Source organism: Myxocyprinus asiaticus, chromosome 43 (genome assembly GCF_019703515.2).
Source record: "Myxocyprinus asiaticus isolate MX2 ecotype Aquarium Trade chromosome 43, UBuf_Myxa_2, whole genome shotgun sequence".
NCBI lineage: Eukaryota > Metazoa > Chordata > Actinopteri > Cypriniformes > Catostomidae > Myxocyprinus > Myxocyprinus asiaticus.
The window spans coordinates 1,739,949-1,760,871 of NC_059386.1; the positions used below are offsets into that span (position 1 = coordinate 1,739,949).

The following is a 20,923-nucleotide window of genomic DNA, read 5'->3' on the forward strand; positions in this document are numbered from 1 at the left end:
GGTCAATATTAGGTCAAAAATGGCAAAAAAGAAACAGCTTTCTCTAGAAACTCGTCAGTCAATCATTGTTTTGAGGAATGAAGGCTATACAATTCTTGAAATTGCCAAAAAATTGAAGATTTCATACAAAGGTGTACACTACAGTCTTCACAGACAAAGGACAACTGGCTCTAACAAGGACAGAAAGAGATGTGGAAGGACAGATGTACAACTAAACAAGAGGATAAGTACATCAGAGTCTCTAGTTTGAGAAATGGACACCTCACATGTCCTCAACTGACAGCTTCATTGAATTCTACCCGCTCAACACCAGTTTCATGTACAACAGTAAAGAGAAGACTCAGGGGTGCAGGCCTTATGGGAAGAATTGCAAAGAAAAAGCCACTTTTGAAACAGAAAAACAAAAAGAAAAGGTTAGAGTGGGCAAAGAAACACAGACATTGGACAACAGATAATTGGAAAAGAGTGTTATGGATTGAGCCCCATTGAGCATTTGTGGGATCAGCTAGACTGTAAGGTGCATGAGAAGTGTAATCTTCTATAAGACATCCACATCTATGGCAAGTGCTACAGGAAGTGTGGGGTGAAATGTCACTTGAGTATCCGGACAAACTGACAGCTAGAATGCAAAGGATCTGCAAAGCTGTCATTGCTGCACGTGGAGGATTTTTTGATGAGAATTCTTTGAAGTAGTTTAAGAACTTCTGAGTATTTTTTTCAAATTGTAATAGTAATTTTTCATGTCATTAATGTCCTGACTATACATTGTGATCAGTTGAATGCCACTTTGGTGAATAAAAGTACCAATTTCTTTCCATAAGAGCAAAATCTGTACATTATTCCAAACTTTTGGCCACCAGTGTATGTCCCTTGTTCAAGGAATGATTTGGGTCCAATTTAATTAATTGTTTTGGAAAACTATTCGAGTAGCACTTGGCGCGGAAATTTTTGAGCAGTCCCTGAAGTCATAGCTGGCAGCGGTGTGCGTACATTTACAGAAGTAGTTTTGAATTTTAGGACGCTGTATGTCGTCTGTCTGCCGCATCCGGCTGACCCTCATTAACATCTAACATTCAGTGCAGACAGTGTACTGTAGGATAAGTGCTCGAAATTCAAGAGGAAAACATGATGGAAATTAAGATAATGAAGGATATACAAATTTTCACTATAACACAAGGACATTTGTGAAACAGAAGCTGACTCAAATGTGTGTGATGACTTCAAGGACAGATGTGAGGGGGGAAAAAGCAGCATATATTTTCACAGGATCAAACACGACGGCAATTAGAGGACACTGTACTGAACTGCACACGTCAACAATAGCACAGTAACCTTCATCAATGCCATAACTGCCAGATGTCACTTAATTCCAGCAGAATTAAATCACAGACGTTTGCCTCAGCTGGCATCTCTCCATTACAATAATGAATTCATCAACCCCACCACCCAGTTCACAATCACATCACCCCATGGGTTAACTCAACCAGACATGCGTGTCAGCAGGACTGTGATCGATGCAACAGGAATGAACCTGAACTGTTAGGTGAAGTGTGTAAGTGTTTGGATGTTCAGATACTTTCTCTTATGCCAGCCTTATCCATTTCAAGCCTGTGGGTAACTAAAAGAGTTGTTCTTTTGCTCTTTTTCCATCTTGAGATATTTTGGGGTGATCATAAATGGTGACACCATTAAAAAGTGTTTTTGACAACTTGATGGGTTGTGGTGTTAAATTTATGCTGCCATTTCTGGGTGTTTATACTGCCAAAATATATTTTCATACTGAATTTTTGTCTTCTTTGTTTTTGTAAAAATGTCTAAACATTCTTACAACAAGATTAATTTACTTAGCAAAATGACATAAGAGAAGTTAAACAACATTTAGTAACATTTATGCTTATAACAAGAAAAACGTATTTGTGAATCAGGTAAGAAAAAACATCCTGGTTACTTTCGTAACCTCCGTTCCCTGATGCAGGGAACGAGATGTTGTGTCGATGTAGTGACACTAGGAGTCACTCTTGGGAGCCCCAAACACCTCTGCTTTTTTGAAAAAAGGCCAATGAGAATTGGCAAGTGGAATTTGCATGCCACTCCCCTGGACATACGGGTATAAAAGGAGCTGGTATGCAACCTCTCATTCAGGTTTTGTGCTGTGGAGCTGAGACCAGGTCCCGGCCATTTCAGCGGGTAGTTCAGCATTGTGGCAAGAGGGACACAACGTCTCGTTCCCTCCATCAGGGAACGGAGGTTCCGAAAGTAACCAGGACGTTCCCTATCTGTCACTCACTCGACGTTGTGTCGATGTAGTGACACTAGTGGTCCCTATACAAAACGCCACAACTAGCTGAACTGTGTTATGTGGACTAGCGGTACGAGACAAGCAGACTTTTGTGTGCCTCGTTGCCAGCGCATCAGGCTGTCACGTAACCTCCCCCAACGCTGCTATGAGCGTTGAACGGTCCTTCAGGAACAAGTCGACTGCTCAACAAATAGGGACAGGCTAGCCCAGCTGAGGCCTCTTTTCCCTCTTTTTTCTCCCCAAAAAGAGTGGAATTTTGTTAACAGACTGGGATCCACGAGTGTCCACATCGGGGGGAGGTGGGGTGGGGGGGGGTGGGGTGTCACTCCCAAGGGGAAGACACCGCGGAGACCACATCCCACCCAGAGAAGGTGGGGGGGGGTACTTCAAGTGGAAATACATCACATGGTCTTACCGAGTTTTGTTGGAAGTATGTCATGTGGAGAGTCGCATGGTGGGTCCTACCCAAGGGGGGAGGAGTTTCTACAAGCATGGCGACCAGAGCAGAGGACCCTCTGCTCAAGGAAGACGTAGTTTACCAAGAGGGAAACGATCTTACAGAAGATATAACACATGGGGTTACCTATGGGGAACCACCGAATGTGGAGCACCTACCTCAGTACAGGGCCTTACCAGCGCACTTACTGAGCTCCGCAAACTCGACTGCTACAGGGCTAAGGAGGAAGTCATCCAGGGATCACAGTCTGTGAACACTAATGGGAGTCAAGAGCGCACGTCTTCCCCTCAAGGGAGGGGAAAGGCGCTATGAGCAAGTGATACACCTGGCCAGCTGTCCTGGAACTTACCTGCTTGTGCCTGCCAATACACGGGATGAAACCGACTCAACCTGGAGATTGTAGAACCTCGCAAAGGTGTTGGGTGTTGCCCAGCCCGCTGCTCTGCAGATGTCTGCCAAAGAGGTGCCACTGGCCAGGGCCCAGGAGGCCGCCACACTCCTGGCAGAGTGGGCTCATAACCCCAGAGGGGGTGGCACGTCCTGAGCTTGATATGCTATAGTGATGGCGTCAATGACCCAGTGGGCAATCCTCTGTTTGGAGACAGAGCTTCCTTTACGCTGTCCACCAAAGCAGACAAAGAGCTGCTTAGAGCTTCTAAAGCTCTGCGTGCGATCTAAATAGATGCGTAAAGCTCGCACCGGACACAGCAACGCCAAGGCTGGGTCTGCCTCCTCCTGGGGCAGCGCTTGCAGGTTCACTACCTGATCCCTAAAAGGGGTCGTGGGAACCGGTCTCAGGATCACGTGAGAGTAACCCGGACCGAACTCCAGGCACGATTCGCTGACAGAGAACGCTTGCAGGTCCCTTACCCTCTTGATGGAAGTGAGTGCAGTCAGGAGGGCAGTCTTGAAAGAGAGTGCATTAAGCTCAGCTGACTCCAAGGGCTCAAAGGGAGCTCCCCGTAGACCCTGAAGGACTACAGAGAGATCCCACGGGGGAACGAGGTGCGGTCTAGAGGGGTTCAACCTCCTAGCGCCTCTCAGGAACCTGATGATCAAGTCGCGCTTCCCCAAGTACTTACCATCTACTGCATCGTGATGAGCCGAAATAGCAGCTGCATACACCTTCAAGGTGGAGGGGGCCAGCCGCCCCTCCAACCTCTCCTGCAGGAAGAAAAGCACCGATCCGACTGCACATCTCTGGGGGTCTTCCCGTTGGGAAGAACACCACTTAGCGAACAGATGCCACTTCAAGGCATACAGGCGCCCCATAGAGGGAGCCCTAGCCTGAGTGATCGTGTCTACCACCTCGGGCGGTAGGCCACTTAAGTCCTCCATGTCCTGTCCAAGGGCCAGACATGGAGATTCCAGAGGTCTGGTCGCGGGTGCCAGATGGTGCCCCGTCCCTGAGAAAGAAGGTCCTACCTCAGGGGAATTAACCAGGGGGGGCTGTCGCGAGGAGTGTGAGATCCGAGAACCATGTCTGGGTGGGCCAGTAGGGTGCTACTAGGATGACTTGCTCCCCGTCCTCCCTGATCTTGCACAGGGTCTGTGCAAGTAGGCTTACTGGGGGAAATGCATACTTGTATAGTCCAGGGGGCCAGCTGTGTGCCAACACGTCTATACTGAGGGGTGCCTCGGTCAGGGCGTACCAAAGCGGGCAATGGGAGGATTCCCGGGAAGCAAACAGGTGCTCGACCGAATCGACTCCAAATCAGCTGGACCACCTGAGGGTGGAGTCTCCACTCTCCCCTGAGGGTAACCTGATGACAGTGCGTCCACTGCGGTGTTGAGGTCACCCGGGATGTGAGTGGCTCGTAGCAACTTAAGGCGCTGCTGACTCCAGAGGAGATGGCGGGCGAGTTGTGACATGCAATGGGAGTGTAGACCACCTTGGCGGTTCATGTAAGCTACCATCGCTGTGTTGTCTGTCCGGACCAACACGTGCTTGCCCTGGATCAACGGCCGAAACCTCCGCAAGGTGAGCAGTACTGCAAACAGCTCTAGGCGGTTGATGTGCCAACACAGCCACGAGCCAGTCCAAGAGCCGGTGGCTGTGTGCCCGTTGCATACAGCACCCCAGCCCGTCTTGGAGGCGTCTGTTGTAACCACGACACGCCTGGAAACCTGCTCTAGGGGAACCCCTGCCCGTAGAAATGCCAGGTCGGTCCAAGGGCTGAAGAGGCAGTGACAGATCGGCGTGATGGTCACGCGATGTGTCCCGTGGCATCATGCCCATCTCAGGACTCGAGTCCAAAGCCAGTGCTGAAGCGGTCTCGTATGCACCAACCCGAGTGGTGTGGCCGCCGCTGAGGATGCCATATGCCCCAGGAGCCTCTGAAAGTGTTTCAGTGGAACCGCTGTTCTCCGTCTGAACGCCTTCAGACAGTTCAGCATCGACTGTGCATGCTCGTTCGTGAGGCATGCTGTCATCGAGACTGAGTCCAACTCCAGACTGAGAAAAGAGATGCTCTGAACCGGGGAGAGCTTGCTCTTTTCCCAGTTGTCCCGAAGCCCCAGCCGGCTGAGGTGCCAGAGCACGAGGTCCCTGTGTGTGCATAGCAACTCTCGAGAGTGAGCTAAGATCAGCCAGTCATGCGGATGCCCACTTCCCTTATTGGGGCAAGGACTGCCTCCGCGACCTTCGTGAAGACACGAGGGGACAAGGACAGGCCGAAGGGGAGGACCTTGTACTGGGACGCCTGGCCCTCGAAGGCAAACCGCAGGAAGGGTCTGTGTCGAGGTAGGACTGAGACGTGGAAATACGCGTCCTTCAGGTCTACCGCCGCGAACCAATCTAGATGTCGGACACTCGCTAGAATGCGTTTTTGCGTCAGCATCTTGAGCAACCCACAGCCTTTCTTTGGTACGATGAAGTAAGGGCTGTAGAACCCTTTCCTCATCTCGGCTGGAGGGACAGGCTCTATTGCGCCCTTGCGCAGAAGGGTCGCGATCTCCGCACACAAGGCAGCGGCGTTTTCACCCTTCACCGAGGTGAAGCGGATGCCGCTGAACCTGGGCGGGCGCCTGGTAAACTGAATCGCATAGCCGAGTCGGACGGTCCGGGTCAGCCATCGCGATGGGTTGAAAAGCGCGAGCCATGCGCCCAAACTCCAGGCGAGGGGGACCAAGGGAATGATCACGTCAGACGTACCGGCAGGTTAGGGTTAGGGTTAGGGTGAGTCTGGTTTCTCCCAAGGTTTTTTTTTTCTCCATTAACTAATCATCTTATGGAGTTTTGTGTTCCTTGCCACAGTCGCCATAAGCTTGCTCACTGGGGGTCTAAATACAAATATAATTTACTTATTTATTTCACTATTTATTTTAAGGCACAATTTACAAACATGCTTTTATTTAAGTGCACTATTATGACTCAAAGACATTACTATATTACAGCTTCTTTTTCTGTTACAGCATAATTTTCTGTAAAGCTGCTTTGAAATGATGTGTGTTGTGAAAATATACAAATAAAAATGACTTGACTAATCCATTGGTAAGTTGATTTTTCTGAAGAGTATAAACAGTGTGATAATGTGGCATTCAATACATTACTCTGTTTATTTGAGCATCCCAACTAGCCCAACATGCCAACATTGGCTCAGCCAATGGCGTGAGTTTGGGGTGGGACTTTCTGTTTTATCCAACCAATGACAGACAGAGGGAGTGTTTTCCATTACTTTTAAAATTCTGTTTGGTGAAGTTAGTGGCGCAGAAATTATACAGTTCAGCTTTAACAACTTTACTGTACTCTACCTTCAGCTACAGCATTATGTGATAGGTAAACTCTACAGTATATGAAGGAAAAGATAATACCCGTTGGTGTTTTACATTAATTTTTACAGTGTGCAGTGTTGGTGCAGATGGTGTTGAGTGTGTAATAATCCTGCTGTATCTCAAATACTGGCACTTTATGAGCTTCATAAAACATTTCAAAGCATGAGCCACATGGGAAATGCAAGAGAGATCTATCTTACAGTAGATTCAATCCTAAAATTCATTCTTTATTTCAACTTACCATTGGTAGCAATCATATATATTAGCATTTGCATTACATGGACACATGCAATAATGGCTGCAATTAAAAAGGTGAAACCTCGGTCGTCTGACTAAGATGAAAAGCAATCCACAAGACAATACATTCATTATCAGAGGAACTCATCCACTAAAAGAGCAGCATGAACTCTCCATGAACCTCAGTTAACAACACAAACAGCTACAGTGAGAGGAGAGACACAATTATGAAATGAACAGCTCCAAACATTGCGTTCATTAAAAAGAATAAAGTGAATCAGATCCATAAAAATTGCTCAACAAAAATTGGGGACAAAAACATTCACCAGTCCAGAGAATGTCTTTGTAACTCATCCTGTCTTAAGGTCTGGATATCACTAATTCCTTTGATGTAAACTTGAATATTTCCAGCATCAGAATTGTAAACTGTCTCTGTGACAATGAAGACATTTTAAAAGGTTGGTGATACGTGCTGCACTGGTCGATAAAGCCATCAACTCAGGAGACTATGGGAAGTAATTTATGCATTATTTAATAAGTTCACAGTGCTGTGCATTTATGAGCAGCATATTATATGGGATAGAGACCTATAGCTTCTGTATGTTTACTATTGTGTGCTTGGCATAAGCTAGTGTAATGAAGCGTACTTAATGTTGATCACACGTCAATGTGTCATCAATGCTGATCACACGTGAAATCCACATGCTGCTTCCGAATGTTCATGTACTTTGAAATCAACCTCATTCTGTCAAAATTACTGACAAGCGTCATCCCCCATCAGAGATTTTTGCATTAATTTAAATGTGATCATATTTTTCTGTGGCACTACTGAAAATAGAAACGTCTGAGCAGTGACAGTTCTAGCTTGTATGGCGCACTGGCGAACCCCCTCTTTAGCACCATTCAGTAGAAAGTATGCTTTGTGGTGCAGATTTAAAAGAACAGACTCACATGAGTCATTCATTCAGAAATTGGAGTACACTAGTCACACTGTATGTTTCACACTGTAGATTCAAAATAATAAGAGTTTGGCTCATAAGAGCAATTCCATCGGGAACTGGGCTACACAGGTCATGCTGTATGTTTTGCGCTGTAGATTAAAGAAAACGAATCATCAGACTCATTTGTTCAGGAATAAATACAGGCTGCCCTGTATATCCAAAGAACCACACATCATATAACTCAAGAACCCTATTCAGTAAAAATGGATTTTGATAAATGGTTCTTTGCTAAACTAAACATTTTTAAACAGCAGGTCGGCCCACATGTACCTCATGAAGTTCCTCATTTACATCCACTAACTGCTCACATCAGTATAAGAGGCTACTACTGAGAGCTCAATGATCAATGTTACCTACGTGGAGCTTGTGGAAATCCCCTTTGAATTGGGCAATGTTATGCAGAAAAGCAATTTGTTTGCTTAATGAATTTGTTTATATTTCACACAACTTCCAAAGAGCTTCAATTCATAGAATCACTGACTTTCGACTCTAATAAAGTGCTAATGCAAACCATGATGATGTCAATTGAATGTATAGAACACACACACACATCACATACACACACATGCACTTGTCTCTTCATATTTATTCTGTCCCGTTCCTTCATCTTACTCAATTAGCTGCCTGTGAGTTTTAATCAGGTTCAGAATCACTTTGACTGAAGTTTCCTTGTCAGTCAGCTGACCTGATGTCTGTTATTGATTTAGACTGAAATTACCAACACAAGCCGATTGCATTTCCATTTCAGACCTGGACAATTGATCACAGCACTAGCGGTGGGACGGGCCTTGAGCTTCACAGCAGCTCTCAATTCAAGCAAAGTGTGCACACGCAGCCAAATGAGATGAAACGCTGAGGTGACGCCAGGTTATGAAGTTCAAATCACAGAAGAATTCTGAGCTGCGGTCAAGGTGAAACCACATCTGAGTTGTGCTGTTTGATAGACAAATAACTGTAATGTGTCAGTATTTAACATATGCAGTGGTCTATAAGCCTCAAAAACTGAGGTGAGGTGAGATAATCCAATCTTTCAAACAGACTTAAGTGAATATCTCTACTTCTCCTTGTCTCAGAGAGCTGAACCCATCTTAAATAAATCTATAAACTATATCTGCATGATAATGAGCTCTGAAAGCAGCTGTTACAATCATAGGACCATTATTAGACTCGTATAGAGTTCAGGAAACTCTGTCTCTTGCAGGATGACAGTGCAACCACAGCATCACTGCACACATCTAAAAGTGGCAGAGCTGCATGAAAATTCAGGAAAAAAAGGAAAGGGGGGCAGGTGGTGGCTGGAGAGTGGAAATCTGGGCTTTTTTATTCTTCAAGCTTTCAAAGTCATGGTGGAGAAAGCAGTATAGTATTATTGCCGATCATCTTTCTCTGGAGGGCTATTGGCTTGTCTTTGTGCAGTCTCTGACCTTGAAATGGAGCCGTGCCAACAGGAAGTGTCTTCCTCTTACTGCGGCATTGCTGCATTATCACATGCGCATCTCAAGAGCTTCAACTGATGAAACTCATGGGGGCAGGTAACTGGTAATACTGTTTAGATCTGACACAGTAATTGTCAAGCAGCTTCAAAGGAAATCACTTTGAACGCCCAGGTCGAGTTAGTTATTCTTACAGGGCTTGGTCACAAGAGTTTACCCCACAACTGACAAGATACAACATGTCTGCTCTCATGAAATGAACTACGCAACCGGAATTCCATCCTGCTCTTACATCATTATGAAACACATTTCTTTGACAGTAAATATATAAACTATTGATGTTGTTGGACCTTGAATGTGGATATTTAGAAATGTAACAAGAACCAGCAAGGATGTAACCAAATGTTCAATATGTAAAACATATTGATCAACCTCTAATCTGAAAATTGGATGGGGGTGACATCTTAATAACTATGGTTGTTACAGCCCTGAGAAATAAAGTGACTACAAATAATAGCTCCCGATTAATGTGTAACAATTACAATGGCATCATTAACTTTGGATTTCTGCACTCTAACCCAAACAGAGACATTTCAGCATTATAATTCGAGTAAATTGAATGCAGTCAACTCAAGCTGGCTCTTTGATGTAGCACACAGATTGTACTTACAGGTTTTTGCAATGATTTCATTAGATTCGAGTGTTTGTGATGGATATTGACTGTCATTCTGAGCAGGTTTGAAGGTGCTCTTGGGGCTGGGTGTAGACGCAGGGTTTGCAAGGGTAGTCACTGCTGCAGCGGGTGTAAAAATGGCCACCTTTGATGAGGGGGGCTCGAACGGCCCGGCTGTGGACTCCCCCTCCACAAAGACCTTTGGTTGTCCTGGGACGCTTGGAGTTGTCGGGGAGGGGGGTGAGTTTGATAGAGTATTTTGAGTGGGGTCAGAATCTATGAGAAGATCCTGTCCTATGCGCTTGAGATCGAGGTGGGTCGGTGGCTCATATTCAAAGATCTTGTCCACAATGACCCACTTAAGGCCGGCGGTGCAGAGGGCTAGACTCAGCAAGCAGGCCAAGATGGGCAGGATGCAGATTTTTTCAGAGCGAATGCAGTTACGCACCCACTCCAGCTCAAGGCACACACAACATGCAGCCGCAGGCAAAGGCATGCATCCCAGAGGACCACGCTCGTTGCTGTCGCCGTTCCCTACCGCAACCTCCTCCTCCTCCTCTTCAGGCGTCTCTTTCGTAGCGACCTCAGACAAGACATCCGACGTAGCCTCTAGACACTCGGAGTCTTGGGATGCGAGTCCGGCCGAGATGTCCTCTGCCGCCTCTGACTTCATCTCTCCCTGTCTATCTGTCTTTGAGAAGCAGCTGTCCTGATGTCCTCTAGCCTAGCACGTTATGCAGCAGCGGCGTCAGGCATGCTGCCTTGTAAAGTGTTCTTTCCATTATCAGATCACCAGCGAGGGGGAAGGGACACGCACACGACTCTCAGTGGACTAACCTTGTTACAAGGGGAAGTGCTTGGACTTCTGTGGCTCTAATTTCCAGGTTTGTTCTCACGGTCTCCAATGGAGCAGTAAGACAAACAGCTGCAGAAAGTCTATAAATAAGATGCTCTGGAGACAGACGCGTGAGGATGCCCGAGGGTGGATCCCGCCTCAGAGCCTGTCAGAGAGCTCCAAAGAGAGTACGGCACTCACCTGAGGGCAGGGCTGAAGGAGAGGAGCTGGGGTGGGCACGCTCTGGGCTAAGGTTCATGCTGTTGTGTGTCCGCTAGCCATTGCTGAAAATGGCTGAATCATCCAGAAGTAGCAGGTGCAGGTCCGATCAAAGCGCTAGCTCCTCGGAGCAAGACTCACAAGCTCCGCTCGAAATGACACGGAAGGAGGAGTAGATAAGAGTGAAGATTACACACACACCCCTCCTCTTCCTCCTCTCTCTCCATGACAGCGACACACACACACTCTGTCTCTCTCTCTGTCTGGTATGTCTCTCCCTCTCTCATACAGCACAGAGCTGGGCAAGTCTGCACTTGATCCAATTAGAAGAACAGCAGCGAATGAAAGCAGACAGACGTTCGCCCTCTCTCTCTCTCTCTCTCTCTCTCTCTCTTTCTCTCATTCACTCCTCCTGTCATTGATTCTGCAGTGGATGTGGATAGAGTCGTATCACACACACTGACGTGATGTTTCTCAGGGGAATATACGCTATTGTTTCTATTAGTGGTCGACCGATATGGGTTTTTGTTCAGTGGTCGGTACTGATATCTAGAGAGCAGGGTGGCCAATGCCTGATATAATTCATGTATATACTGTACATGAGTAGTTAACACATAACAAGACATGGACTTTTTAAAATCAACTTAAAGATTTTAGGTTAAAATGTTGATGAATGCATAAAGGAAAGAGTATATCTTAGGTCCTATAACTGATCACCATTTCTTTTTGGTTTTTACCATTTTAATGACCTTTTTAACTTCACTAGTTTTATTTTAAATGTTGATGTGGTGTGACAAATTTTTTTTAAAGTACAAATATTCCATAAAGTTTCTTAATTAAAAAAAGCTCATAAAAGCTGCATGTATGATAATTATAAAATAATTTATAAAACAGCATTTAGCAAAATGTCAACTTCTCAAAATTATTCAATGTCAACTACCCATATATTACAATTTAATGACAGCAGTTGGGTGATCCTCATGAAACCTGTCAAGAAAATGTCCTTGTGCTATTTTACTACAAAAAAATGAAACAAATAAGAAGTAATATTTTGCATAAAGAAAATGAGCCTATTTTTGGTCAATTAAGATTTGTTTTCATTGTGACATTATTTTCTTGACAGATTTCATGCGAATCACCCAATTGAGATGTACACAAAATTGTTGAAATGAAATAAACACTTATTTTATCTCCTTAAAATTCACTATTTTATTGACTTTTTTTTTATTCTTCTCAAACCCAAAATCAGAAATAGTTTTTTATCAACTGACAAGGCTGTCAGCAGATTTTGGAACTGTCATAAGAGGGAAGAAGCACTTCTGTTAACCGGTCAAGTGGGCGTAGTTATGGACTGATGCAGATTATCTCAAAGTAGCTGGCCTGAGCGATATATAGTCCACTGCTACTTTATAAAAGGTTTGTTTATCCTCAAAAAAAAACATCTTAAAAGGACCACTGTGGTGAGAATACATGAGAATAAAACTAGGGCTATCAATCGATTACAATTTTTAATCAAATTAATTACAGTATGCCGATATATTAATCAAATTAATCGCAATTAATCGCATATATAAATATTTGCTGAGAAAGCCCCTCAAATAAAAATAATTTAATTTATAATGATAAAAAAATTAAAAATAGTAATATTTAAATAATTATAAATAAAAAATGTATATTATAAAAAATAATACAGATAATCAAAATGCATTACATTATTGTGGCATGTGAGTAAAGTATTAAAAAACACAGTAACACCTTACAATAAGGTTCCATTTATTAGCATTAGTTAACAACTTTTGTTAACATGAACTATTAATGAACAATACTTTTACAGCATTTTTTAATATTTGTTAATATTGTTAACATACACAGTACTTGTGTTTGTTAACATTAGTTAATACAAAAGACCAAAAAGACAATACAAAAAGTGGCTTTAGAATCCAATATATTATTTATTTCCATATTATTGAACATAAGACTATCATTGTCCTACAGTTCACATCAATCCATTTCCCAACTGAGATAGTCTCGGTTCTGTCGCATCATAAACATATCGTTTTTTGGACGCTGTTTCAAGTTTAACGTAGTTTGAAGCTTAGAAAAACACATCTTGAGATCCCTGCGTTCGGAATTGTGCTCCATCAAGCTATGTTTAAACGCAAGAACAGTAAATGTGGTTTGTTCTCTGTGTAAGCTGCACTCTGCCTATACAGCTGGAGTTTCGCTTACTGCTCTCTGGAGAAAAAAGGTGGCATTCCAAGCTTGAATTACAGTCCGGGGACATGATTAATTGTGAATAAAAAAAAAAATCGTTATTTTTTATATAATTAATCGCACTGAATTAACACGTTAAATCGACAATATTAAGTAAAACATGAATTAAAATGTTTCACTAGATCTCACAGCATCATCCAGTCACATGCCTGAACAATGTGTTTTAAATCACAGAGCTAATTTGAAAAGGCTAAATAGATTTGTTTGATCAGAGGCAATGTAATGTTGGTATATATCCAGTATGCCCTTTGGTGGGCTATAATCATGTTTGGCTCTACATGCTGAAGGAACGCTGACTCAGGGGATAAGACATCACGGGTGGTCTGGAACCCCCCCCCACACACACTTCCACGGCACATAAATACTGAATGAGGAACTGAATCCTCAGGGAAAACTGCAGATGCATCGGACATTTTCAGTGTGTTTTCATGTAATTAAACATACTACATATTCATACTACAACTTCATTTGTGCAAACACACAATGCAAGAACAAATCCATTTTTAACTAATCTTTTTTAGATATATAATTATTAAGGTATCAAGTCAAGCCAAGTCATTTATTACCAGTTCTTTACTGGCATTAGATTCAAATGATCTCAGAACGAGGCATATTTTACTGTTGACACAGTCTGATTCATCTTTAAACCCATTAAGCATAACTGCATTATTAGTTGTATATCAAACATTATATAAAAAAAATTATTCTAATATAGACTATTACGTTTCAGTAATGTCCAGGTCATATGTCACCAAAAAAAGAAGCACATTATGTAAATATCTATTGCATTAAGAATATGAAGCTTGTTTAAAGGCCGTTGAGATTTTCTGCATTGTGGCATTATTTCTATGGCAATGAAACACATTTCCTCCCCAATTTCTCATTACAATAATGCAAAAAAAAAAAAAAAAAAAAAAACAAAAAAAACATTTTCTCATGCATCTGGACGTTTCATTTTAGAATTTTTTTGTAACTATCATTATTTAAACAAAAAAAATATATATATATATATATATAATACCATGATTTCCTATTTGTACCAGCATAAATTAACCCTCTATGGGACTAATTATGAAATCACAGCTGGAAAAGATAATTGACCTTATGTTTTATGTATAATTAAGTCTAAAATAATTTTCCAAAATTTGTTTTCTGTATATGACCTTTGACCTTTTTTTTTGGGTGAGGTCATTTATAACTGACTTTGTCCCATGAGGGTAAATGTTTTTTGGCAAATTGTCTGAAATGTGACACACATTCAAATGCATTTTCTGTGTCTGAAATGAAATGGAAAACATGTCTTTTTGTTTCAAAACCTTTATGGACATTCCTTTTAAAACTTTAAGAACTTCACTGTTGCTCTTGATTTGTTCCAATCTTTTCATTGGCATTGTGTCAGTTATCTTGTCAATACATGTGTTGGTCTGCCAGCACAAGCATGTTGTAGAAACCCTATAGATAGACATTTGGAAAACAGTCCCAATGAACTGTTCCATACAGTTCATTTCTCTATACAGTTTGGGGTTGAGTTCAGGGCTGTTTCTAGGCGAAGGTGAACTAGGTGGTCCCCTAAGGTGTTCAAAACAAGTTCACTTACAGTCCCAGGGCATTTGGCAAATAACTTTGAATTGTATTGTCTGAAGGGGATGACATGTGAAGGAACTAAACAAACAAATTATTGGTTGAAAATTATTTTTCTTTTTTAAAAACAAATTTCTAAGCATCATTTATAAATAACGATATCCCATAGAGGGTTAAAGACTCTACAGCAAATACTACCATGAATTCTAAATACTTTACAATTGTTAACAAATGGAATATGGTGAATAAATATGTATAATCAAATGTATATTTCTTAAGTCAATTAAAAAAAATTATTTCTTTTTTTTCGGGGTGAAATATGACTGTAACGGAGTTCACTTTGGGCAAGGAGGAGGCGGGAACCGGCAGAACGGCCAACATAACTTTAATAACATAAATCAACTTAAACAAACATAAACACAAAGACACACACACACACACAGCGGCAGCATGTCTCTTTCTCTCTCTCTCTAACTGGCATCTCCGGCTTGTCTTTATACCCCTCCCGGCTGGTTAGGACAACTCAGCGCCGGGCATGTGTACTCACGGCCCGGCCACGCCCTCCTCCTCGTCACAAAGACCCACACATTTCTTGATAGGTTTCATGAGATTCACCCTTTTCTAACATGAAGGTCTCTAATCTCCCGAGCTAACCTACCCAGACACACACCATCTGTTTAACAGATTAGTGCAGATTTAGACATATTCTTCACACCATCATTGCCTGTTCAAGTTATCCGTAGTGTTTAAACTCAAACATACACACTAACAACCACTAACATTAACTAAGCCCTCATATATATCAACCTGGACGATGACTAGTTACCATTACCAGATGAGCTGGGATTAATGACCACACACATTTCCTACATGAGGTGGTTTAAGTCCCCTCAGGCCTATTAAGCTGCAGTCTGTCTCATTGCCATTAGACTCTGAGAGTCAAATCTACATGAGGGTATGTAGGAGATTTACACCAGAACAGCAGCGTCATAATGTCAGGTCAACAAGGATGACCTTTCACTCTGACAGAGGAGAGGAAATGGACTGTCATTGTCCAGTGCAAGAGGGATGCTAACTTCCCAATATTACAGGAACAACAAAGGAAAAGCCTAAACATGTCTTATTAAACAGATCGTCCTGGATGCTAATTGGTCAATACAGCATTTCAGCTATGCTAAATATATGCTATAGTAACAGCTCTGATATGAAACACCTGTTCACCAGACACTGTGTGTATCACTGCGCAGCACCCATAGAGAACATCTCTTAACCGCAGTTTACATGTCAGGGATTATCTTCTAGTGAAGAGATGACACTTCATGAATTTGTGTATTTTATTTAGGTAGAAAGCATTGTATAAAAGCAATAAAGCAATCAAGTCCATGCTATATTTTTAATATAGTCACGACTAAAGGGCTGTTGTTAGGAGCACTAATGTGGAGCACTACAACACCTTCAGCCATGACTTACTGTATATTCACAATATAACATGCCTGTGAGCAGTTTTGGGTGTAATCTGATTACTATGTCATTTGTAATCTCTAACTACTTTTGTCAAAAAGTAGTGTAATGCATTACATTTTAAATTCTTGTAATCAGATTAAAGTTACTGACTGTCAATTATGGTAATTACTTTTAAAGGGTTAGTTCAGCCAAAAATGAAAATTCTCTCATTTACTCACCTCACAATGCAAGATAATGGTGACCAAAACTTCAAAAGCTCCAAAAAGGAGATAAAGTCAGCATAAAAGTAATGCATTCGACTCCAGTGGTTTAATCAATGTCAACTGAAGCGATCCAGTTGGTTTTGGGTGAGAATAGACTCAAATATATCTCATCTTGACAGCCGTCTTTAGCGATCATGATTTCAAGCTTGATTACACTTCCTATAGCGCCATCTAGTGCTCTGCACACACATCAAGCCTAGAGACTAAAATGACAAGATGTACAGTGAAAAAGGAGCTATATTTTAGTCTGTTCTCACTCAAAACCAACTGGATCGCTTCATTTGACATTGATTAAACCACTGGAGTCGTGTGGATTACTTTTATGCTGACTTTATCTCCTTATTGAAGCTTCAAAGGCCTGATCACCATTCAATTGCATTGTATGGACCAAGATAAAATATTCTTCTAAAAATCTTCATTTGTGTTCTGCAGAAGAAAGAAAGAGAATTTTCCTTTTTAGATGAACTATCCCTATAAGTACATTACTTGAGTTACACATATTTGTAAAAGAATACTTATGTATAATTCATTTAATATATGAATTCATATGTTCATATGTACTGTACATCGGTTTGCGTTTCTGTGACAGCTGAAGGGTGTGCGAAAATAAACAAGGAGGAAATATAGACATTTGGATGTAAAGTAATTGGCAATGTGATTACTTATGATGAGGTAATCAGTAAAGTTATCTGATTTCAATTTCAGAAGAAGTATAAGTAGTTTGTAGTGGACTACCTTTTAAAGTAACTTATACAACACTGGCAGTGAGGGTGTACCGTTTTACCATTTTACTTAAACAAAAAAATCTAAAACGATGTAGACCATTAGGGATGTATTAATAAATTAAAGTAAGCTCTTTTTTAAAGTCACTGGCTTAATAACAGATTTGTGTTAAAACAGCAGCCAAAGACAAGAAAAATGTCTGTTTCCTTTCAAACTTATATTATGAAGCTGATAGCTGCTGCAGTACCAGTGTAAATTAGTAAACTCACAACTAGAGCAGTCAATTTAACTCACTGATTTTGTGCGATTAATTCTTTTTAAGTACATAATTATATAAAAATATGTTAAAATAATGCAATTAAACATGTTACATGATCTGTTTCTATATTGTATAATAAGGACATAAGCCTGAAGAACTAGCTTTATGTTTTTGCCAGGCCACAGTCAGCACAGCCTCTGGTAACTGTGTTCTTATGTTCAAAACATCTAGACGGAGCACAACAAAATGAAACAGAACACTGGAATCTTGAGATGTATTTTTCACCTATATCCATTTGCAGAGCTTAGACGCTGAATTTAATTAGTTATCTAGTTACATTTGTATCAAAACCATGGTTTCCGGCAAAAAATGTGGTTACTACAGTATTACGATAGTAAAACAATGGTTCATTTTTCAGGGGTTAAACAAATAGGGTGACAACATTAAATTAAACATATATTTATACTTATTAGTATAGACCACTTATACTTACTTCATACATTTATACTATTAATATAGACTAATAAACTAGAAAATTTGACTTAACTGAATTGAAATAAAGTGAAAAACAGCAACAATACAATAAATATTTTGCTTCAAAAAGAAGGCAAAGTCCTTTTAAGGCTGCGCAGGGCCCAAGTGAATCAGTTAATCATTTATATGAGCTAGTTCATTTACATTACACATATGAAAAAACCAACGCTAAATATAAAGGAATCTTTTATTTTAACCGGTTCATTTACATGAACTGTTTGAGTAGTAATTACATTATACTCCACACTGCAATCATTCTCCTTCATTTGGGGGCTTTTCAAAGCAAATACTGATATATGCAATTCATTGTGAATAATTCAATTAATTAATCAGCATATCATGTATTTCATTTTATTTAAATTTTTTATTGATTGACAGCCCTACTAAAAACATATTAACTGATATTCAAGATCAGTCAAATAAACACTGAGAAATATGAAAATCTTAAATGCTAATTGTAATTACTCGAGAAGTGAAATGAGAAAAATAAATTTCCAGGAAGTGTTAATCCATATATAGGAAGTTATGGTGAAATGGGAGATGATACAGATTGTGAGAGATCTGACCTGAATAATGTCTGATCAGATTTTAAATTATGGTGAAATGGCGCTGGTTTGGCAGGTGACGGGTTACTGCATTAAGAAATGAGATGCTTCTCATGCCAAACACGTTGAGACGAAAGTTTTATCAAACGCTGAACAAGGTCTTGGGCACCAATTCAATAATGCTGCTCATCAAACAATGAGGAGCTTTTAAAGAAATCGAGCATCTGTTTCTGCCGCTGCAATTGTAGGATGAAAAGATTTCTCCCTCTCTTTCTCCTGCCCGTCAGTGAGTTCACATCAGTAAAGAGACGCGGCGCTGGCCAGCTGGAGTCAGACATGCAAGGTCATGGCCCTCACCTCTGCTCGCCCGCCCAACTGGTGCCGGCGCTGCATCATTCATCTCACACACACACACACACACACACACACACATTCACTCACTCACACACACACACACACACATGTTGGTGCAGCTATCATTATGAGGACCCTCCATAGACATAATGATTTTTATACTGTACAAACTATAGATTCTTTCCCCTAACCCTACCCCTAAACCTAACCCTCACAGAAAACTTTCTGCATTTTTACATTTTCAATAAAACATCGTTTAGTATGTTTTTAAGTGATTTGAATTATGGGGACACTACAAATGTCCTCATAAACCACATTTATAGCATAATACCCTTGTAATTTTTCTCGTAAACCACAAAAACCAACTCACATATACACACTGTGACTGAGCACCAAGTTCAATGTTTAATGCTGCTCAATGCGACAGACATTCCGTGAGACAGAAATGTAAAGTCAACGTGACATCGGAAACAAAATGAATACAGGTTCCTGCTATAAGTGTGAACAATTCAACAGTGCACAAAACAATTTATTCCAACAAAATGTTTGTCTTCAAAATCTTTTATAAAAATTTAATGACTTTCCCTGTCAGCTGATGTCAAAGCGCATTTATAATAAGTGCGTTTTATTGTCATATTAAGACACTTTACACCATTCAATCAGTTCATGAATGATAAAATCCTGATAGATAATTAATTATCTTGTTTCGCTTGAAAGTATGTCACATTATGGAACTTTAAATGGCACTGCAAAAAACCCTATTCTTAATCAGTATCTTTGCTTTTACCATTAATTGTACTTTTCCCAGTAAAAATACAGTATCTAACTGAAATACAGACATCTGGATATATGCAGGTTAAAACACTCTTCTCCATCATTTGTTTATTATTGATGAATTACTGCTGCCATGTTCAATAAAAATGTACACAAACATCTCTTTTAAATAAAATTAATTTTAATGCCTGTTTTCATTGGGTGGTAATAGCACAGAGTTTTGCGAATGAACCGCAATCTACAATGGGACTAATTTACATAAAAAGGAGGCATGTTTCGCTGCTAGAATGCTGCTGAATGACAATCTAATTTAAATACTCAAGACGCAGCACTATTTTAGCACTAATTGTGCTTGCTGAAACAAGATTGCAGGTGGTTAGTGAAGAAGACACAGGTTTTTTGCACTGAAATACTGTGAGCAAAAGTGGCGCAAATGGGAATTTGCCCTGAATTTCTTATTTGATGTCTTATATTTAACAGCCATTTTTTGCAATATAATAAACTATGGCATGTTATCTGCAAGGTGCATCTGAATCTAGTGAATGTGTCATTTTGATGATGTTTTATATAAAAGCTAAAGTTTTTTTTGCTCTGCTCTGCAGTGTGCAGCACTCATGCTGCTGTAATTATTCATGCAGTCTAAGGGGAGCATTCCCAAATCACTCGCTGGATGTGTGTGGCATGACTGAGAATAAACTCAAGAGCTCGTCTGTACTGGACACACTGCAGTCTACAGCTATACAGGAGATCCAGAGAACTCCAGTAACACCTCCACATCATCACATTCCTTCATGTCCTCACATAAATATTGTGACTCTCTATGAACATGTAAACATGTTAAAAAAGAAATAATTAGCGATGTTTGTGCTAACCCAAATAATAAATAAATAATAAAAATAAAGGATGGATATGATAGATAGATAGACTATACACAAAATATAGTTAGGGCATTACTGATGTAAAAAACAGCACCATCACTATTTGAAACAGGCCCCATTTCCAGCAGCCTTCACTCTAACACTTTATCCTTGAGTAATCATGCTAAATTGCTCATTTGGTACTAGAAAATCACTTGCCATTATATCAAACACTGCTGAAAGATATTTGGTTCATTAAATGAAGCTTAACATTGTCTTTGTGTTTGTTTTTGAGTTGTCACAGTATGCAATAGACTGGCATGTCTTAAGGTCAATATTAGGTCAAAAATGGCAAAAAAGAAACAGC

The 20,923-nt window shown here is 40.8% G+C and overlaps 1 protein-coding gene across 5 annotated transcripts in view; it reads right to left on the minus strand.

Moving 5' to 3' along the window:
- The window catches only part of nrg1 (neuregulin 1), an 80,120-nt gene that overhangs the window by 42,264 nt on the left and 16,933 nt on the right, over positions 1–20,923 (minus strand). For 3 of the 5 annotated variants that reach the window (XM_051685215.1, XM_051685214.1, XM_051685216.1), the window contains exon 1: positions 9,872–11,085. The exons of the other annotated variants lie outside the window; for them this stretch is intronic. In XM_051685215.1, the coding sequence (XP_051541175.1) occupies positions 9,872–10,547 (676 nt within the window). In that variant the 5' untranslated portion in view covers positions 10,548–11,085. Of the gene's footprint in view, positions 1–9,871; positions 11,086–20,923 lie in introns of those variants that run through there. 5 annotated transcript variants of the gene reach the window in all.